The sequence below is a fragment of the Sinocyclocheilus anshuiensis genome, unplaced genomic scaffold (genome assembly GCF_001515605.1).
Source record: "Sinocyclocheilus anshuiensis isolate Anshui unplaced genomic scaffold, SAMN03320099.WGS_v1.1 scaffold1393, whole genome shotgun sequence".
In the NCBI taxonomy this organism is placed as follows: domain Eukaryota; kingdom Metazoa; phylum Chordata; class Actinopteri; order Cypriniformes; family Cyprinidae; genus Sinocyclocheilus; species Sinocyclocheilus anshuiensis.
This window is the reverse complement of record NW_015548343.1, coordinates 247072-263832: the sequence shown is the minus strand read 5'-3', so window position 1 is coordinate 263832 and position 16761 is coordinate 247072. Positions and strand designations below refer to the sequence as shown.

The window sequence follows — 16761 nt, the reverse complement described above, 5'->3', positions numbered from 1 at the left end:
ACATGCCAATTTATGTGCATATATATATATATATATATATATATATAGTCATCAATATTATTCATATTCTTAATTATAAACATTGTTTTGTTTATTCTCTCTGACTTTAGAAATTGTTTTTATTCTGTTTTTATTCTGTTTATATGAGTTTCCAGTGGATTCTAACCTTTGTAACTCTACAAAAAAAGCAGATGCAATCATAGTGAAAAGACAAAACGCATGAAGATGTCAAAGCCAGTGTTGATGTCATATTGCTGACTTCTGATGTCAAGGTGTGTATGTGTCCAGTTTGTGTGTCTGTATTTGTGTGCTTGTGTGTATTTCAGTGTCTATTTTGGAATGCTTTATCTCGCATTTTATCTGACTTTTGCTTTGTGTGAAGTCAGAGAATGTGCATTTCAGAAAACCCAAATTATAATTTTATTTTTTAAGTGAGTGTCTCTTTGAATGCAAAACAAAAACAAATAATAATAATAATAACATTTTCCATTGCTGCATTCACCAAAGTTACGGAAAACAAAATAACAAGAGTGTTTAAGACTTTTTTTTTTAATTTTGTAATATAAATGTTTTTTTGCAATGAGATACATAAACCTTGTTGTAAATTTTCTGGGGGGTAATGCCAAAATGCAATGCATAAAATATTTACAGCAAAAACTTTAATTATTATTATTATTTTTAAATAAAATCCTCGCCATTAAGAAAGACATTTCCTGGAGATTGATGTGTACTTGTGTATTTTTTCCCTCATGAATTATTAAACATGTTGGTTGGTTTTACATGTTATGTTTTTGAGATGTTTACATCCTAATATATTATCCCCCGGTTTCACAGACAAGGCTTAAGCCTAGTCCTAGACTAAAATGTAAGTCTGAGCTGTTTCAACTGAAAGAAACTTGCACTGACTGATCTTAAAATATATCAGTGCCTTTGTTTTGTCTCAAGATGCGCACCAGTAATGTTTTTTTCTAAGGCACGTTTATAAAAATTACTTAAATGTCCTAATTGAACTATGGCCTAATCCTGGCTTAGTCTAAGCCCTGTCTGTGAAACCGGGCATATGTGCTGAGTATTTTGATCTTGTATTAGATTAATTGTTTGTTTACACTGGGTGAAACAGCCAGTGATCTGTTAAACAGATGCAACTCTGTTTATAGATTTGACTGCTATAATGACTTAGGGTCAATTTGGATTAGTATTTGTGGATGGATGTTAACAATGAAAGAGAGAGAGAGAACTATGTAATGGCTGATGTATTGTCTCAAGGTTCAAAGTTGGTTCCGCACATTTGCATACCATCAATCTCAGCTTCTCATTCACTTGCATTCATTCATGTTTTTCATTTTCTTTATATTTGGTGGTCTAAAATTTTGTTTAAACAACTTTTTTATTGATTTATTTAGTTTTCCATTGCTATAATGTGAATTATACTTTTATTTGACATCAAATCCTTTTTTCTGCAGTATAATATTCGGTTTTATTGTATTTATTGATCTAAAGTAGGCCGTTTCAGGTTCTTAAATGGTTTCTGAGGGAGACGGACGAGGCATCACCGGCATTCGCCATTTTGAGGGGCAGGGTGGGCGAGGACCTTATGTTCGAACAGGGTGGGGGGAGAGACGGCGGCATGTTGGTAAAATGGCTTCAGAGAGGTGCTGTGCACTGCATCCTTTCCAAAATATATGTGCTGTCTACAAATGCTGTGCGCATTCTCTCTCGTTCTCTCACAAGGTGACATAATTGTTCTAATTACTCTGGCTCGCATATGTGCGGAACAGCTGTTCCGACTGGCTATTTTGCATTAGTCAGCGCGCAGCGCGAGAGAGATGAAATGTGTTGTTTTTGAGTCTCGCGCGGGCAGCTCGTGAAATGTGTGCTTTGAAAATGTGTTACTACGTCACAAAACACTGGAACATTTAGAACGCGTCGCGCGCCATTTGTTTTCGGCGCTTTTAGACTGGTTTACTAACCCGTAACATTTACGAGACTACGAATTCCGTAAAATACAAACTTCTGATCATGTCCCTGTCATCCAACTTCAATAAACTCAAATAAATTACAGCATGAACCCATGAATGAAAAAGTCTTTCTTTGACTCCACTTCATCACGAACTGATTTCAGTGCGCTAAGCAGTATAATGTCGGACGTTTTAACGTGTAACACCACCCGGAACTTGTATAACTGCCCGGAAACGACCACTGTGAGGCGAACAGAAGTACCCGAAGGAAGACGGGGGCACTAAAAATTGACACGGGGCGGAAAATATTTGGCCGACCATAATCCGCATAAAAATTAAGCGGAAAACGGCCTGGAAGGGCAGTTTCAGTCGAAATCGTATGGTGAGAACGCCATCGCGCGAGGTTGAGCGTTAGCGAGCGCAGCCAGCGGAAATTGGGGTTTGTTTAACGGATCGAAAGCGATGGAGAGGCCTGCGAGAGTGTTTTTCCACGGGATGAGTAAAAATGACCTGCTAACCTGAAATCGGAAACCGCCTTTGTGCACGTCTACGCTTTCGGCGCCCTTTTTAGCGTTATTATTTTCACGCATTGCTCTTCAAGAGGACTTTCTCCGTTCACGAGCAGGTGGGATACCAAAGCTTTTGAATGCATTCTTTTGCAATGTAAAAGGGTACGACGTCTTTATTTAGCTAGCTAAGAGGCTAGCAGAGTGAGGTGGGCTTATAGCCTGAATTCATCTGACGGGATGTCTGCACTCACAGACACTTGCTTGTTTATGTTTGTTTTTCTGTCATGTTGTTCCTCTACGCAACGCGTAGCATGCGGACGTTTGAACTAAATCAGTGCATGATAACGCCAAGTTGTTTGTAATTTTAACAGGTCTGATTTTGCTCTAATTTACTATTTTGAAACTTTTTGCTGTGCCATAGAGGGATGTGATTGAAAAAGGGAATTCGGCTCTTCCCCTCTCCCTCATCCCCCCTTCACAGTCCACATAACCATCCCGGAGAACAATCGGCGCTTTTCTTTCAACCAAAAAGGATTTGGTAAGTTTAATTTCAGTTATTTAATTCAATTTAATTGTAGTTGCGTGGATATTTTGTCCTTTGTCTCTGATGTTGACATTGTGCCGTCATTTGATTTTCTTTGCTGAGCCCTTGATTTTGATGTTTTTTTTTCTTCTTCAGTGAATTGCTGATTATTGATTGTTTTTCCATGCATGTTCTCGTATTAGAGTTATTGGTATTGGAGTCACCAGTGTTTTTGGTTGCATTTCAGTTACTTTTGACAGGTGTAAAGACTTGACAGATATAAGGATTTGATTTTGTCATATTTAAGGACTTCTAAACACCAGATTGTATTGGAATGTGTGGATGGATGAATGTCTGGTTGGTGTATTTTTTTTTTTATTATAGCTCAGTATGTATCTGTCTATCTGTCTGTCTTTAAATTTATATTAGTATATTTATATGTAATTTTAAAATATATTTATTCAAGGTGAAAACAGTGTAAATTGATTCACTTTTGACAGCTGTTTGTTTAATACGTAAATTGCTATACAAGTGTGAATTTGGGTACTTTTTGTTTATGTTGAGAAACAACCAGCGGTATTTTTAAGTAGTTTCAGCTCAGTTACTTTTGTTTTGACTGATATAAGGATTTTATTTGTGCAGATAAAAGCATTTGATATTGACAGATTTAAGGACTTGTAATGACCAGTTTGTATTAGAATGTGTGGATGAACTGTTTTGCCTCAGTATTTATTTATCTACCTGTCTGTCTTTAGAAATCTATTGAAGGTAAATTCAGGAAAATTGGGTCATTTACATTGAGTAAATCAACCAGTGACTTAAGAAAACCTGGTTCCGTAACGTTTTCATTTTGTTAGTACCGACTTGGTACCGAAATACCGGGTCTTTTGACAACACTACAGTGGTCATTTAGTTTAAGCTCAGTTACTTTTGACAAGTATAATATCTATCAAAATATGTCCTTATTAGAATTTCTAAGGACCACTTTGTTTGGAATGTATGAATGTGGACAGTTTATTTATTAATGAAGATACGTATTTGCTTAGATCTTAATTAAGTTATGTATATTATGAAGTATACTTAATATTATGAAGTTACTTAGAATAAATTTTGCTTGTCATAACAAAGCTTGCATATCTGACAATGTGATGCACAGTTCATCTCAGACCTAGATGCACCTGATAACTTCACACTGATTTTAACCTGGTAACGTTATTTGGCTTAGCCCTCAGACGTCAGGCATTATGGTTTAGTTAATCTGTCATATATATTAAATATATATATATTATATATATTATATATGTCATATACATAATTATTAAAACTGAATTTACATTGAGTAAAACAACCAGTGGTATTTTAAATAGTTGCAGCATCTTTCCTTTTGAAAGCTGTAAGGACTTCTAAGAACTAATTTAGGTTTGAGTGTGTGTGAGCTGGTCTATTTATCTATCTGCTTCATCTACACTAAAAACTGTAATGTTGTGAAATATTATTACGGTTTAAAATATCTGTTTTCTATTTGAATGTATTGTAAAAAGGAATGTATTCCTGTGATGGTAAAGCTGAATTTTCAGTAGCCATTACTCCAGTTTTCATGATCCTTCAGAAATCATTCTAATATGCTGTTTTGGTTTTCAATAAACGTTTATTATCAATGGTGATGAACAGTTGCATTTTTTGATTTGTGTTTTTTTTTTTTTTGGTGGAAATTGTGATACATTTTTCCAGGATTCTTTGAGTAGAAAGTTCAAAGGAATTTATTAACTTGCAAAAGTGTAAAATGTATGCTTTCTGTTTGCATTGAATAAAATGTCAAATAAATAAATACATAAAAACAGCTGAAGCTCAGTTACCTTACATTCCTTACAGGAATGTATGAATGAATGTGGACAGTTTATATTAATGAAGGTGCTTTTTATTTGCTTAGTTCTCAAGTTATCGTGTGTATGTTATACATGAATAATGTTTGCATGTCATAACGCTATTTGGCAACATAGATGGAGTTATTAGCCTCATACTAAATTTAAAAATAATTAAAAAATTGTCTTAGATGTCAGGTGTTTATGGTTGGTTTTCTGTCAATACTATTTTATTGGTAACAATATTGAACTATTGAAAAATTACATTTAACATGCTCCTTTATGTAAGTAGTTATTAAAGCTAAATATTAATGTACATATTTAAAAATTAAATTGAACTGCTGTGTTTTTTTCTGAGTAATTAATTTTGGTATTATTGTAGTACCAAAGTAATAGAACTTGTGATATCCCGGTTTTAAGGTTTTAAATGTTTTTTACAGTATAACTGCTCATGCTTCTTTTTGGTAAAAATCTATTAAGATTGTTTTATCTCTGTGTTATCTTATGATGTATGTCTTTTATCTGTCTTTAGGATTTTTTGTGGTAGAATGTGATATATTTGTTGAATTGTGTTAGAAAGTTATGTTTTGCATTGCTTTGAGTCATTGCTTCTCATCTCTTGTGCCAATCTTTTGATATTGTTTTGAAATATTTATCCTTTGATTAAAAATCTTCTTACTATTTTTGATCTCTCTTTTCTTTAAATCAGGCCTGACAGGGTTCCCACAGCAGAGAGGAGGAAGAACTACTTGGTCATACCACTCTGCTGTGTTTGTGGTCTTCCAGCTGAGGTGCTATCGACAGGTTGGATACACCCTGTGGACTATCTGACCTTTCACCCTTTCACTCCAACTTGGAACAATTGAGAAAAAAAAAATTGCTCACCAGAATTTTCACTTTAAATGAAGACATTACTGAGGAAATCAAAAAGTGGGACCATTTTATTCAGAAGTTGTCAAAGGAATACACCAATATAAAGAAAGAAAGGCATTCCCTCGTTGCTTTAGTTTTAAATGGCTTTCAACACTACATGATTTGCTTTGTAGTGATAAACACATTTTGTGAAGCAAATTTTCATATGGTATTAGTACATGTATTAGTAGATTAATACATGGTATTAGTACATTAGGACATGTTTTTACCGTTTTAACTGTAGATATAGTAATATTGAAAGACTAATGCAGACCTGTGTTTATTGCATGATATTGTAAATCACCTTTTACCCTTTTTTTATATTTATAGATTATTATTTAATCCAAGACTTCCAGAGTTTTATCACATGTAGTGGCCCACTATTATAGCCAAAACTCTGTTTGTTTGGGATGGACAGTCACAACATCAGACAAATTACTCCCACACAGGCATTTTTTTTAACTGGAGCTGCTAGCAGATTTCTTTAAAGCTTTATATTGATTATTAGTGGCCCTAGTGCCAGATTTTTTAGGTTAGATTGTCCACTTTATTGCAGTAACAAGTGAACAGGGGGGAAAAATCCTAGGATCACCCCTCAACAGTGAGAGGGAGATGTTCCAGTTTGGAAAGTACCCTATGGACATTTTAGAAATGCTCAGTGGACACCAGGCTCACCAGTTCAAAGGACTGGGGCTGGAAAGACAACTGCAGCACCAACAGCAGGTCCAACTTCAGCACCAGCAGCAGCTTCAACAGCAGCAGCAACAACAGAGTGAGGCATCTGGTGGCCTCCTGTCTGGGCTTGGCCTTGGTTCCCTTCAAGGATCTAGAAGTAATGCATTTGCGGATTCTTCATCCTTATTTGCCAAAATGAGTGCACCCCCTCCACCTCTTCCACAACAAACTCAACCCTCATCCTCACAAAGCACACGTAAATCAAGCAAGATGAGCAGCAGCAGTGGGAGTGGCAGTTCTGCCTCTGGCTATCCACAGTTCTTACGCACATTTCACCCTGCTGAGGCTGCACTAGCGCAGGAGCAGCTTCACTCAGGAATGGGGCGTTTTGATTTTGCAGGAGGAAGTACTGGAGGAGGCTCTGGGGTAATTGGAGGAGTTGTAACATCAGCACCACCGCCACCACCCTTGCACCCTGGCCTCTCTGTTCCTCAGCCATCTCCTGGGCCATCCTCGTCATCGCCCTCCCCTTCGAGTTCAACCACCACTTCTAATAATACCCCCAGCAGTAGCAGCTCAGTGGCTGGATTAGTCGGAGCCCAGTCTGATGCAAGAAGTTTGCACCAGCAGTTCAGTTGCATGCTCGCTGCAAACCAATACCTGTTTTCTGGAGTGCCCACAAATGCCAGTTTAGAACAGTTTCTAGTTCAGCAGGGTCCCCATAATCATCTCGGTCTTGCAGATTCAAATACAGGTCTTGCTCCTCCTCCAGCCCTCCATCCTTCCCACACCCATGGTCATCCAACTCCCCAGCCCCAACAACAGCAGCAGCAGCTGCCACCTCATGCGTTGTCCCACCCTCACAGTCATGCGCATCCACACCACCCTCTACACCCTGCCCCCCAACCTTCACCTCTTGGTGGTTTTGATTTCCAAGGTATTCCTGTTCTTTCGTCTAATCAACTGGCTTCCCTAATGCAACAAGAAGCAGGCTTGCCTTTGCCACTCCCACTCCATCTCTCCATACTAAAAGATGATGGGAAAGGAGATAGCGGATCTGGGGCTGGAGGAAGTGGAGGTAGTGGCAGCAGGAGAAAGAAAGCCATGGCTGGCTACCTGCCCCAGAGGAAGTCAGATAATAACAGTAGCAGCAGTACAAGCAGTGCTAACTGCCATGCCAGCTCTGGGGCACATGGTCATGATGGGTCCTCTGGTCTTGTGGGAGGAGGTGGAGGGGTTGGTATGAGGGGTCTTGGTGGTGACCCCTCCTCCATCCTCTCTTCGTCAACACCGTCCTCCTCTTCTTCAACTGTCTCCTCCTCTTCTTCCTCTGCCCCAGCTTCAAATTCTGCTTCTGTGCTGGTATCAAATATCTCTCAAAACCCCAAGCCCGAAAATCAGCAATCAATGACTCCCAATATCACACAGCCTGAGCAAGAACCTCTCTTTCATTGTGGAGAGTGTGGCAAGACTTTTACCCACCTCCCAAGCCTTCGCCGACACATACGCTGCCATGAAGAAGATGGTGGTGGTCCCAACAGCAGCACAAACACAAACCCAAGTCATCAGCATCAGTCAGATCATCCTCACTCAACACAAGATGGAATTTCACAAAATGCTCACCATCAGCATGAGAATACAGACCCCATGTCTTCCGCTTGCTCAAGTCCAAATAAGTCATACTGTTGCAATGAATGTGGAAAGGGGTTCAAGAAGAGAGGACACCTCCTTCAGCATGGCGTTATCCACTCTGGAGCTCGACCATATGCCTGCTCTGTCTGTGAGCGTTCATTCAACCGCAGAGAATCTCTCACTCGACATGAGAAAATTCATGAAGAGAAGCCCTACCGCTGCCCTGCTTGTGGCCGCTGCTTTAGAGAGAGCACTTCTTTGCTTAACCATGCTGCATCAGGTAACTGTGGCAAGCCAGGGAGGAGATCTAGAAGCAGTGATGGTAGCTCAATAAGTTCAGTAGAGGGCAAGGTTGAAAGTGAATTTCCAGGTGGACAAATGGATGACACAAAAGAATTGGTATTTTGCAAAAATGAGGATGGCACAGCAGGGATGTCTTGTGACAGTCTGTATTCACAGGGAAGAAGTGTTAATCAAAATCCTGTGGGCAAAACTGAAGAGAAGTATAATCCTGAGTATTCAAGAGATCCTTACCAAACGTCCTACAGAGTCGATGACTATCGTCGTCAACAGGGCAACCCATCATCCTACTCTGGAGACTCCTGTAGCAACAGCATGTCAAGTCCGGCCCTTAGAAAAGCTCCTTTAGCCCCAACACTTCTTCCACACCCTCAAAATCAGCAGCACCATCACCAACCGCAGTCGCATCTGCCTCTCTCCTCACTTTTGGATGACTCTGAAGATGAAGTCACTAGTAGTGCCATGTCTGCCATTGCTGCAGCTGCTGCTGCCTCTGTCTTGCCTGCTGAGATGAACAATACTGGGGGACGAGAGGAACGGAGAGACATTATCGGAGGTCTGTTAGGAGGGCTTGGGTTTGGGTCTATGAGGGCCTCTTCATCTACATCTGCAGGAAATGGTGGGAATGAAGAATGCCTGAGTGGTTCAATGATACCCTTATCTCACCCCACCCAACAGCAGCCTAACTCACAGAATGCCAACAATCCTAATGCCAAACCCAAGCGGCCACGGAAGCCCAGACAGAAAAGAGAGCCGAGACCTGGTGGGGCTCCAGGAGAAGGAGTGAAACGTCGGAGAAGCAATGGCTCTGCTGGAGATGGTTCTGAAAGGCCTTATTTATGCACTGTTTGTGGTCGGGGCTTTAGCAGACGCGAGACCTTACGTCGACACGAACGTGTGCATACAGGGGAAAAGCCATTTCATTGTGACATCTGTGGTAAAGACTTCCGTGAGCCGTTTCACCTTACCAAACATCAGACTGTTCACTCGGGGGAGAAGAACTACAAATGCACCCTCTGTGGAAAAGATTTTGGATATGCACAGAGTCTGAAAAGGCATGAAAAACTGCATCTACGGGGAGATTTCAAGCCGAGGCGGAGTAAAACAAAATCTGCTGCAAATCAAGGGGCACCCACTAATCAAGATCAACCCGATCAAACCAATCAAACCAACCCTGGCTCTTACTACTCCTATTCTCAGGATAAAGTTCAAGGATCTAATGCTAGCACAAGCAACCAACCCCCTCCTAAACTATATACATGTGAGATTTGCTGGAAATCTTTCCGCCATCATTTCCACCTGACTGCCCATCACCAAGCCATTCATGAACACGGAGGGGAGAAACTGTTTTCGTGTGAAGTGTGTGGTAAGGCATTTTCTTACTCCAACAGCCTGACCAGACATAGATTATCTCAACATGGTTTGACTCGTACTGGGCCTACAACACAACCAACAGGAACTGAATCTATTGGAACTGCTCCATCTGTCTCCGAGAGTGAGGCTGCAACCAATGCACTCCTTCATATAATACCTGAAAGTGGAAGTCATGGAGTACAACAGCCCCATTCAACCATCGCTCTCACGCAGCATCCTCATACTGCTGGCTATTCTCCACTCTTCTACAATCCAGAATCAGGACATCATAGTTCAAATGTGACTTCACACCCCCAGCATCTGCACTACTCAAACCCCACTATGGGTCCCCTCCAGCTTCAACAACCAATCAGCGGGAAGCAGCTAATTTATTCAGGGGTTCCAAGTAACAATGTTCATTCCACTCCACCTCATATCCACATTTCACCACCCCAGCACTCTCAACATCACCAGCAACAGCACCCTTTTTCGATGCAGTCTCAACATCTACAGCAAAGCCCTCAGGCCCAGGGAGATGCCACCCAGAGGAAGAAAAAAAAAAAAAAGAAAAAATATAAACTGACTAGTAGCATGCAGTTGATGACTGGATTCAATGCTTACGAAATTGCCAGGAGGCATATGTATTTAAAACGAAAGAAGTGCAGGCTTCAGCAGCAGCAAAAGAGGAAGAAGTGGATAGCTCAACTGAAATGGGCCAAGTTTACTGGAGGAGGGCTTGGCTTAAATGTAGGTGGAGGCACATGGCGTGTGGGGCGATTAAGGTTTAGAGGCCTACGGTCTCTTATTGTTCCCTTAAAGTCATATACTTGCCCTATCTGTCCCTTTACCACTTTTTCAAGCCGCATAACTCTTTCAGTGCACCGTGTATCCAGGCATCCGCCAAGAAAACATGGCCGTCGGACTCGTCTGCGCTGCATAGTCTGTGGAAAACGTTCTCGAAGGCTACTGACAGCTCTCCGTCATCGGGCCCACCACCTGTCTCAAGGGGCATTCTCTTGCTCTCGATGTCCCTCTCGATTCTGGAATGGCACCCTCCTGCAGCGCCACAAATTTGCTTGTCGGTGTGTCAGTAGAGGAATCAGAATGTCAATAAAGGGGACTAATGTTCAGAAGGCAGAGGACCAGACTGAAAGATCAACAGTTGTGACAGGTTACAGGCACTAAGTAAAGTGGCATCTGAGATAGTAGAAGGCCTATAAAAACTGATGTTTTCGAGGCAAGGATCACGTGCAAGTAGGCATAGAGGACTTTGCTGGAAATCGCCACACATTCAACTCCTTAAACGTGGTCAGACTATAACCAAAGGAGTGCCACTTCAAAATAAAAGACTCAGTTCACGTGAAAACAAGCCTGTACCTAAAGAGCCATCCATTATAGACACGGATCTCTAACACGGTTTCTCCAAAGGGGAAGAATATTCTAGATTATGGAACTTTTTTTTTTTTTTGGTAGCACCTTTGTTGTAATGGTAGCATCTCTATCCTCTAAAAATGCATTCATTATGTATTTTCGTAACTTTATTTGTGCTGCAATGATGGATGCATACCAGTGAAAGTGAACTAATTTGAACAGTAACAATCTATTCTCTAAACTAGTTTCCCCCCAGTACTCAGAGCTTAACGGTATAGCCTTTGTTTACTCTCAATTATACGTAGCTTTTTTGTTCATCGTGGTGTTGTTTTGTTCCCCCCCAACTTTTGCTGTCTTCATGTTAAAATGCAAATGTTTGACCTGGAACTGAAAGTTACTGGTTTTGGGAAGAGAATCAAGTACATAGTGTGTGTATTCCCTATGAACAACCTCAATTATGACACTCCATGTTGAATTTAACAATGTCTCAAAGAGGACTTGCTGCAGTGAAACTGTCAAAACGTGCAAAATATTCTGCAGAGCTGACGCGGAGGGGACAGAATGGTGTCGCTAATGCCATGTTCCTGTGTTTAATGTCATCTGTTTTTAAGAAATGTGTAAAGAAACCTTTGCAGGTGTTTCTATGGCAAGTGTTAATGTCTTTGGTTGTGAGATTGGCTAGCGGGAGTGAGGAATAGCCAGTCTGTACTGTACAATGCGTATTATATTTTATTAAGTAACAGTTCTTTCTTTTTTATTATTCAAAGTATACTTTTTTTTTAATAATTTTTACTATTTTAGGGGTGGGTGGGTTTGTGGCAGGGTCTGTCATTGTAAGATGTGGGGAATATATGTATCCGTGTGATTTTTGTTCCCTGCCCCTTTGATCTGTTAACCCAAACCACAGTTTAGCCCAGCTTTCCCAACACTATTGTATTCATTCTCAATACTTTACTTAGCTCTACTGTCCCAATGTTTTCCTCTCAGTAAACTAAAATACAAAATATAAATACTAAACAGCTGTTTTCTTTTTCTGAGTCAACAGTAATGTTGAGTTTCTCAGAAAGCAAATAAAAATATTGAAAATGTACAGTCTTTGTTTCGAGTGTTTTGTATGTTCTCTGGAATTTTTATGAGAAGCAGAGTGTTGCCTCTTTGTGACGGTAAGCAGATTGGGTTAATTGGTTATGGCATATAAGTTAAAAGATTTATAAACATCAAATGAGAGGATATGACCAGGTGTTGTGCACCTGGTGCCATGGTGCTGGATGTGTTGGTACAAGCCCTTTGCAGTGCCACACAGTATTAGAGGTGGAGGGAAGAATGCCCTTAAGGGTACTTTGGTTCGGTGTGTCAGAGGAACACGACCGTCTGTTCACTTAGTTTCTCTCTCGGTTGTCTCCAAGCAAAAGTTTAATGTTCAATACAGGACATCATCTCACATGACCTTAATTGAAATTAACATGAAACTGCAATTTGCAAACAATGTACACTAGGTGGCAGTAATGTTCTCTGTTGCAATGTCCTCCAGAATCAAATCAACTCGATTTGCCTGGCAAGGCTTGTACAGTGCAGGCTGTTGGACACAATCATGCACAATACCAACAATTCTGTGTTTTTCCCCCCAGGATCATACATATGTTAATTTGTTTCCACATCTGTTACTTTGTATTCTCATGTTTTGTTTTAGAATGGTTCTCCTTTACATTCAGGTTGAAAAGTCATAGTCCATATACAGGTTTCCTACAGTCAAGGAAAACCTGGATTTATCTGCAATTTCAGGTTAAGTTGTGATATATTGGCCTGAAAAGTTTATAGAAATTTACATAGCGAATGTAAATCTTTCTAGTTTTGCTAGTTTTTTGTTTCTCTCTCTCTATTTATATATATATATAACTCTTATCCAGTAGTAACTGCATTTCCCCCATTTTTTTTTACCAATTATTTTCCATGACCTTTTCAGTTGTTTATCACTGGTTAAACGCCTTTCAAAACCCACTTATGAAGAACAATTTCTAGCCAATGAAATACTGAGCTGAGCATAACTAGAAAAAGATATACTCGCTATAGAAATTTCCACACCTTTAAAAAAAAAAAAAAGATTCTGCCAGGCCTAAAAGTCACAATTTCAAAATTCTCTCATATTTCTAGGTTCTCCATGACTGTGCAGACCCTGAATCATTAAGGAATGAAAGCCAATGGAAATTCACTTGTTAAAGGGGGTTCCATATATGTATATAAGTTACAAGCTTGTTTACTATGCAGTTGAAAATCAAATCCAGAAAGTTCTTTATATCTTGCCCTTTGATGCATACAACTTAATAAGGATCAGATGTTTCAATATTATTTCAAAGAGATATTATCATAATTTCACACTTTAAATTGTGCATAGTAAACCTATCAGCTGTGCAGTCAAAAACGGCAGTCTATGCATAACAATCCCTGTGGATGGAACCTTCGTAGTATTTGTTTTCATTTTTAAACACGCAAAAGCAGATTCTATTTGATCTCTGCATCTGATAAGAGTTGCCGGCACTAATCAACAAAGATCTCACCAAGCCGCCTTTGCATGTTGTTTTACTCCCATCTCACGCGGCACTAGCATGGGGAGAACTCTGGGAGGAGCGACTGACCTAGTTTTGTCCAATCGGATCTCGCGAAGGGCAGATACTGACCTACTTTAGACCAATCGCGTGGAGGAGAGGCCGCCGGTAGGTAGCGATCGCGCGTGCCTGAGCCATGTGCTTGCTATGAGGTCTAGTGCTGGCCTTAAGGTACTGTAGAAATACATTTGTGTCGGCCAAACTGACATGCTCACGTTTTTTGACTTATTCTAGCCAATGACAACTAGCAATAAATTAGAGAATGAATGAATATGATGATGGTTAGAAATAACAGCGTTACTAAGAGTAGCAAGTCTGGACTTGGACGGACCAGACAAATGTTATTGCAATTCCAATAGTAGTCTTTTGTGTCTTTGCAAATATTGATTTTTGTCATATCTGTTTACATTCGCAGGCACGTTCTCATAGACAGTATAGCTACTGTATACTCATTGCAGCCCAGCAGATCTTACTAGGCAACATCTCTAGCGCATATAATGATAAATGACGTGACGCTCTGTCAAAGTTACAAATATGATTCTTACAAAATGTCTAAAATACACATTTATTATGACTAGTGTCAATTCAATGTCCGATTTAAAAGTCATTTTGACATTTTTAGTGAGTCTTAAAAAAACTAATTAAAATGATTAAGATTGTTCAAGGGAAAAGGAAGCAAAGTAGGAGTAAGTAAAGCATTTCTAGTCATGAAATCAAGATTTTTGAAGGCAACAAAACAAAAATGCTAAGAATACATTTCTAAGAACCAGTCAGTTTTTAAAATTATTTTTGTCATTGACCCGCACATGTAGCTTTGTCCTTTGTCCTGTTGTTGGGATGTATGTAGCCTCCCGGTCAAATTAGTTCGCTCTGTGAAGATGTAACGGCACAGAAGGTTAGTGAAAACAGCGGTGGTCTGACATTAATATGTACACAGGGACACTTTCTATTGGCCAGAGCGGCTCGTTTATCATATTGTGGGCGTTAACCGAGGAGGTGTGTACAATGAATAATAAATAGCCCCGCCCTTCGGCACCGTTCCCCTGTGAGAGGTGATGTCACGAGCGCTGCCCGTGTACGTTCCAGCTGACTCTTGCTACGATACCGAGCGCTCGCTTTACCGAGTGCCCGAAGAAAGAAAGAGGTTGCGGAGGTTAGCTACAAAAATATCGAGAAAGAGAGAGAGAGAGCAACAAAGAGGGCAGAGGAATAATAACAGCCATCAGTCTTAACCGTCACAGCTCACGTTTAATTGTTTATTATATTCTGAAGAGGGGAACCATCTTTTTATTTGCACACGGAGTTTTTCCAGCTCTCTCGATTCGATTTAGTCTTATATTATAGTTTACTCGCAGTTTCCTGCCGACTGTGTGGGACTGAATCGTCTCTGCCTTCATGGACGCCCGTCTAATCCAACTCATTCGTTTTTTCGGGGAATATTTCTGTCCTGGACGCGAGGAGCACCAGTTAAATGCGATGACATATGTCAACAAATAAGCGGCGATCCCACGGAAGGTTTACTGAAAGCGAAACAATCGGCCCAATATTCTTTAAAAGGAGCCAGTGCGTTTGAACAGGATGTTGATCTTGAACTCCGGGATCTTTCTCACTTGAGAGGACCATACAGGACGTCAGTTCACTTCAGTTTCCTAATGGGAGCGCATTAGGACTGTGAATACGAATTTTAAATGCTCAGAAACTTCCATACACCCCCTGATCCAAGGCGCGAGGCGTTCGTTCGACTGCCAAACTCTGTTTTTAGAACATTTCTACTTTTGATTGGAACACTTGATTCAGTCAACCAGCTCAACTGTCCAGTGATCTGAAAAGTTATTAGCTGGTTGAACCTGGACTAAGTGTTACACCGAGGAATGTCCAGGCCAATTTCTCAGCTATTGCCACCTGACCTTCCAGCAGGGGCCAGTCCACAGCTCGGTCCTGCTAACCCTGCAGGTACCACCACCAATGGCCACCTGAATAGTTCCATGGCCAGTCTGAAATCCCTTCTTCAGCTGCCTATTAAAGGGGACCAGAGAGGGAAAGACTGCTGTGCTGAGATGAAAGGTGACTCTCTATCTCATCCACTAATCCACTATTACAGTCTTTTAAATAGTGTCTTTGTTAAGATTATCTGTTATCGACGATGTCATTTTGCTTAAAAAGAATGTTGGTGTAGGTAAATCACAAATAGAGAGCAGCAATATAACTTTTGCTGCCTCACACGAGCTCTAAACTGATCTACCTCAGTTCTGTGCAACCAGGAAACATCTTCTATTCTTCACTCAGTCAGGCTGCTTCCTCAACTCGATGGCTAAATCGTTGACAAATGATGTGAATTGACGGGTTCACTACAAATTAAAGAAATGTAGGGCCTCTCCCCTCTCTTAAAGGGATTTCTGAAGCTCCTATGGCTGCCATTAAAGGGATGCCATCCTAAAATGCATTGAGTTGTTGCCTTAATACGGATGTACACATGGCGCCCTCCTGTGGATGATACAAGTCACTTCGGCTTTATAAAGGTTAAAAGTAATCAGGAAGGGGTGGATAAATACTGTGACAACACTTTAAAGGGACAATATGTAATGTTTGCCACTAGAGGGCGCGTATTCAAAATAAGCAAATAGACAAAGGCGTAGTTTGATCATTTGGGATAATGTAAGTACACAAGTCAGCAAAATATATAACACTGTTCTAGTGGTTTTTGGATATTTGAATAAAAAAATCTTACATATTGTGCCTTTAAGGAAATGGCCAGCATTGTATTATCAAAATGTATTTGTTCATTCTTTAAATATGAGTTTGTTATTGGTAAATTTTCCACTGCTGTGCTTTGTTTGGCTCTGCTGAAAACTCCCACTCTCCACCAATATCCTTCTTTCTCATTCTATTTATTACTGCGGTTTCCCACTTTCCATTTGTGTTGTAGAGTAAAAACCACCGCGTTTTCCCAGCTATCACTATGCGATGCATATTCCCAAAGCTTCATCTTCAAAAGCCCCTGTGCTGGAGATGACAGCTCATCTCTCATGAAGCACTCACATTTACCAGTACGACCCCCCCCCC

General features: G+C 40.4%; 2 protein-coding genes across 2 annotated transcripts in view; both read left to right on the top strand.

Annotated features, from left to right (window-relative positions):
* Positions 1 to 2192: 2192 nt before the first annotated feature.
* On the top strand, positions 2193 to 11861 carry znf865 (zinc finger protein 865). The gene is made up of 3 exons (XM_016444502.1): positions 2193 to 2583; positions 2889 to 3005; positions 5562 to 11861. The coding sequence occupies exon 3, from the start codon at positions 6377 to 6379 to the stop codon at positions 10907 to 10909; it is 4533 nt and encodes a 1510-aa protein (XP_016299988.1). The 5' UTR covers positions 2193 to 2583; positions 2889 to 3005; positions 5562 to 6376; the 3' UTR covers positions 10910 to 11861.
* A 2884-nt stretch (positions 11862 to 14745) lies between these two features.
* Positions 14746 to 16761, top strand: part of LOC107656605 (hepatic leukemia factor-like) — an 8870-nt gene continuing 6854 nt past the window's right edge. The window contains exon 1 of the mRNA XM_016444501.1: positions 14746 to 15762. Coding sequence (XP_016299987.1) covers positions 15570 to 15762 — 193 coding nt within the window. The 5' untranslated portion in view covers positions 14746 to 15569. The remainder of the gene's footprint in view (positions 15763 to 16761) is intronic.

What these genes read in the sequence shown, in the direction of transcription:
- znf865 (XM_016444502.1), top strand. Translation starts at nt 6,377, where the DNA reads ATGTTCCAGTTTGGAAAGTACCCTATGGACATTTTAGAAATGCTCAGT.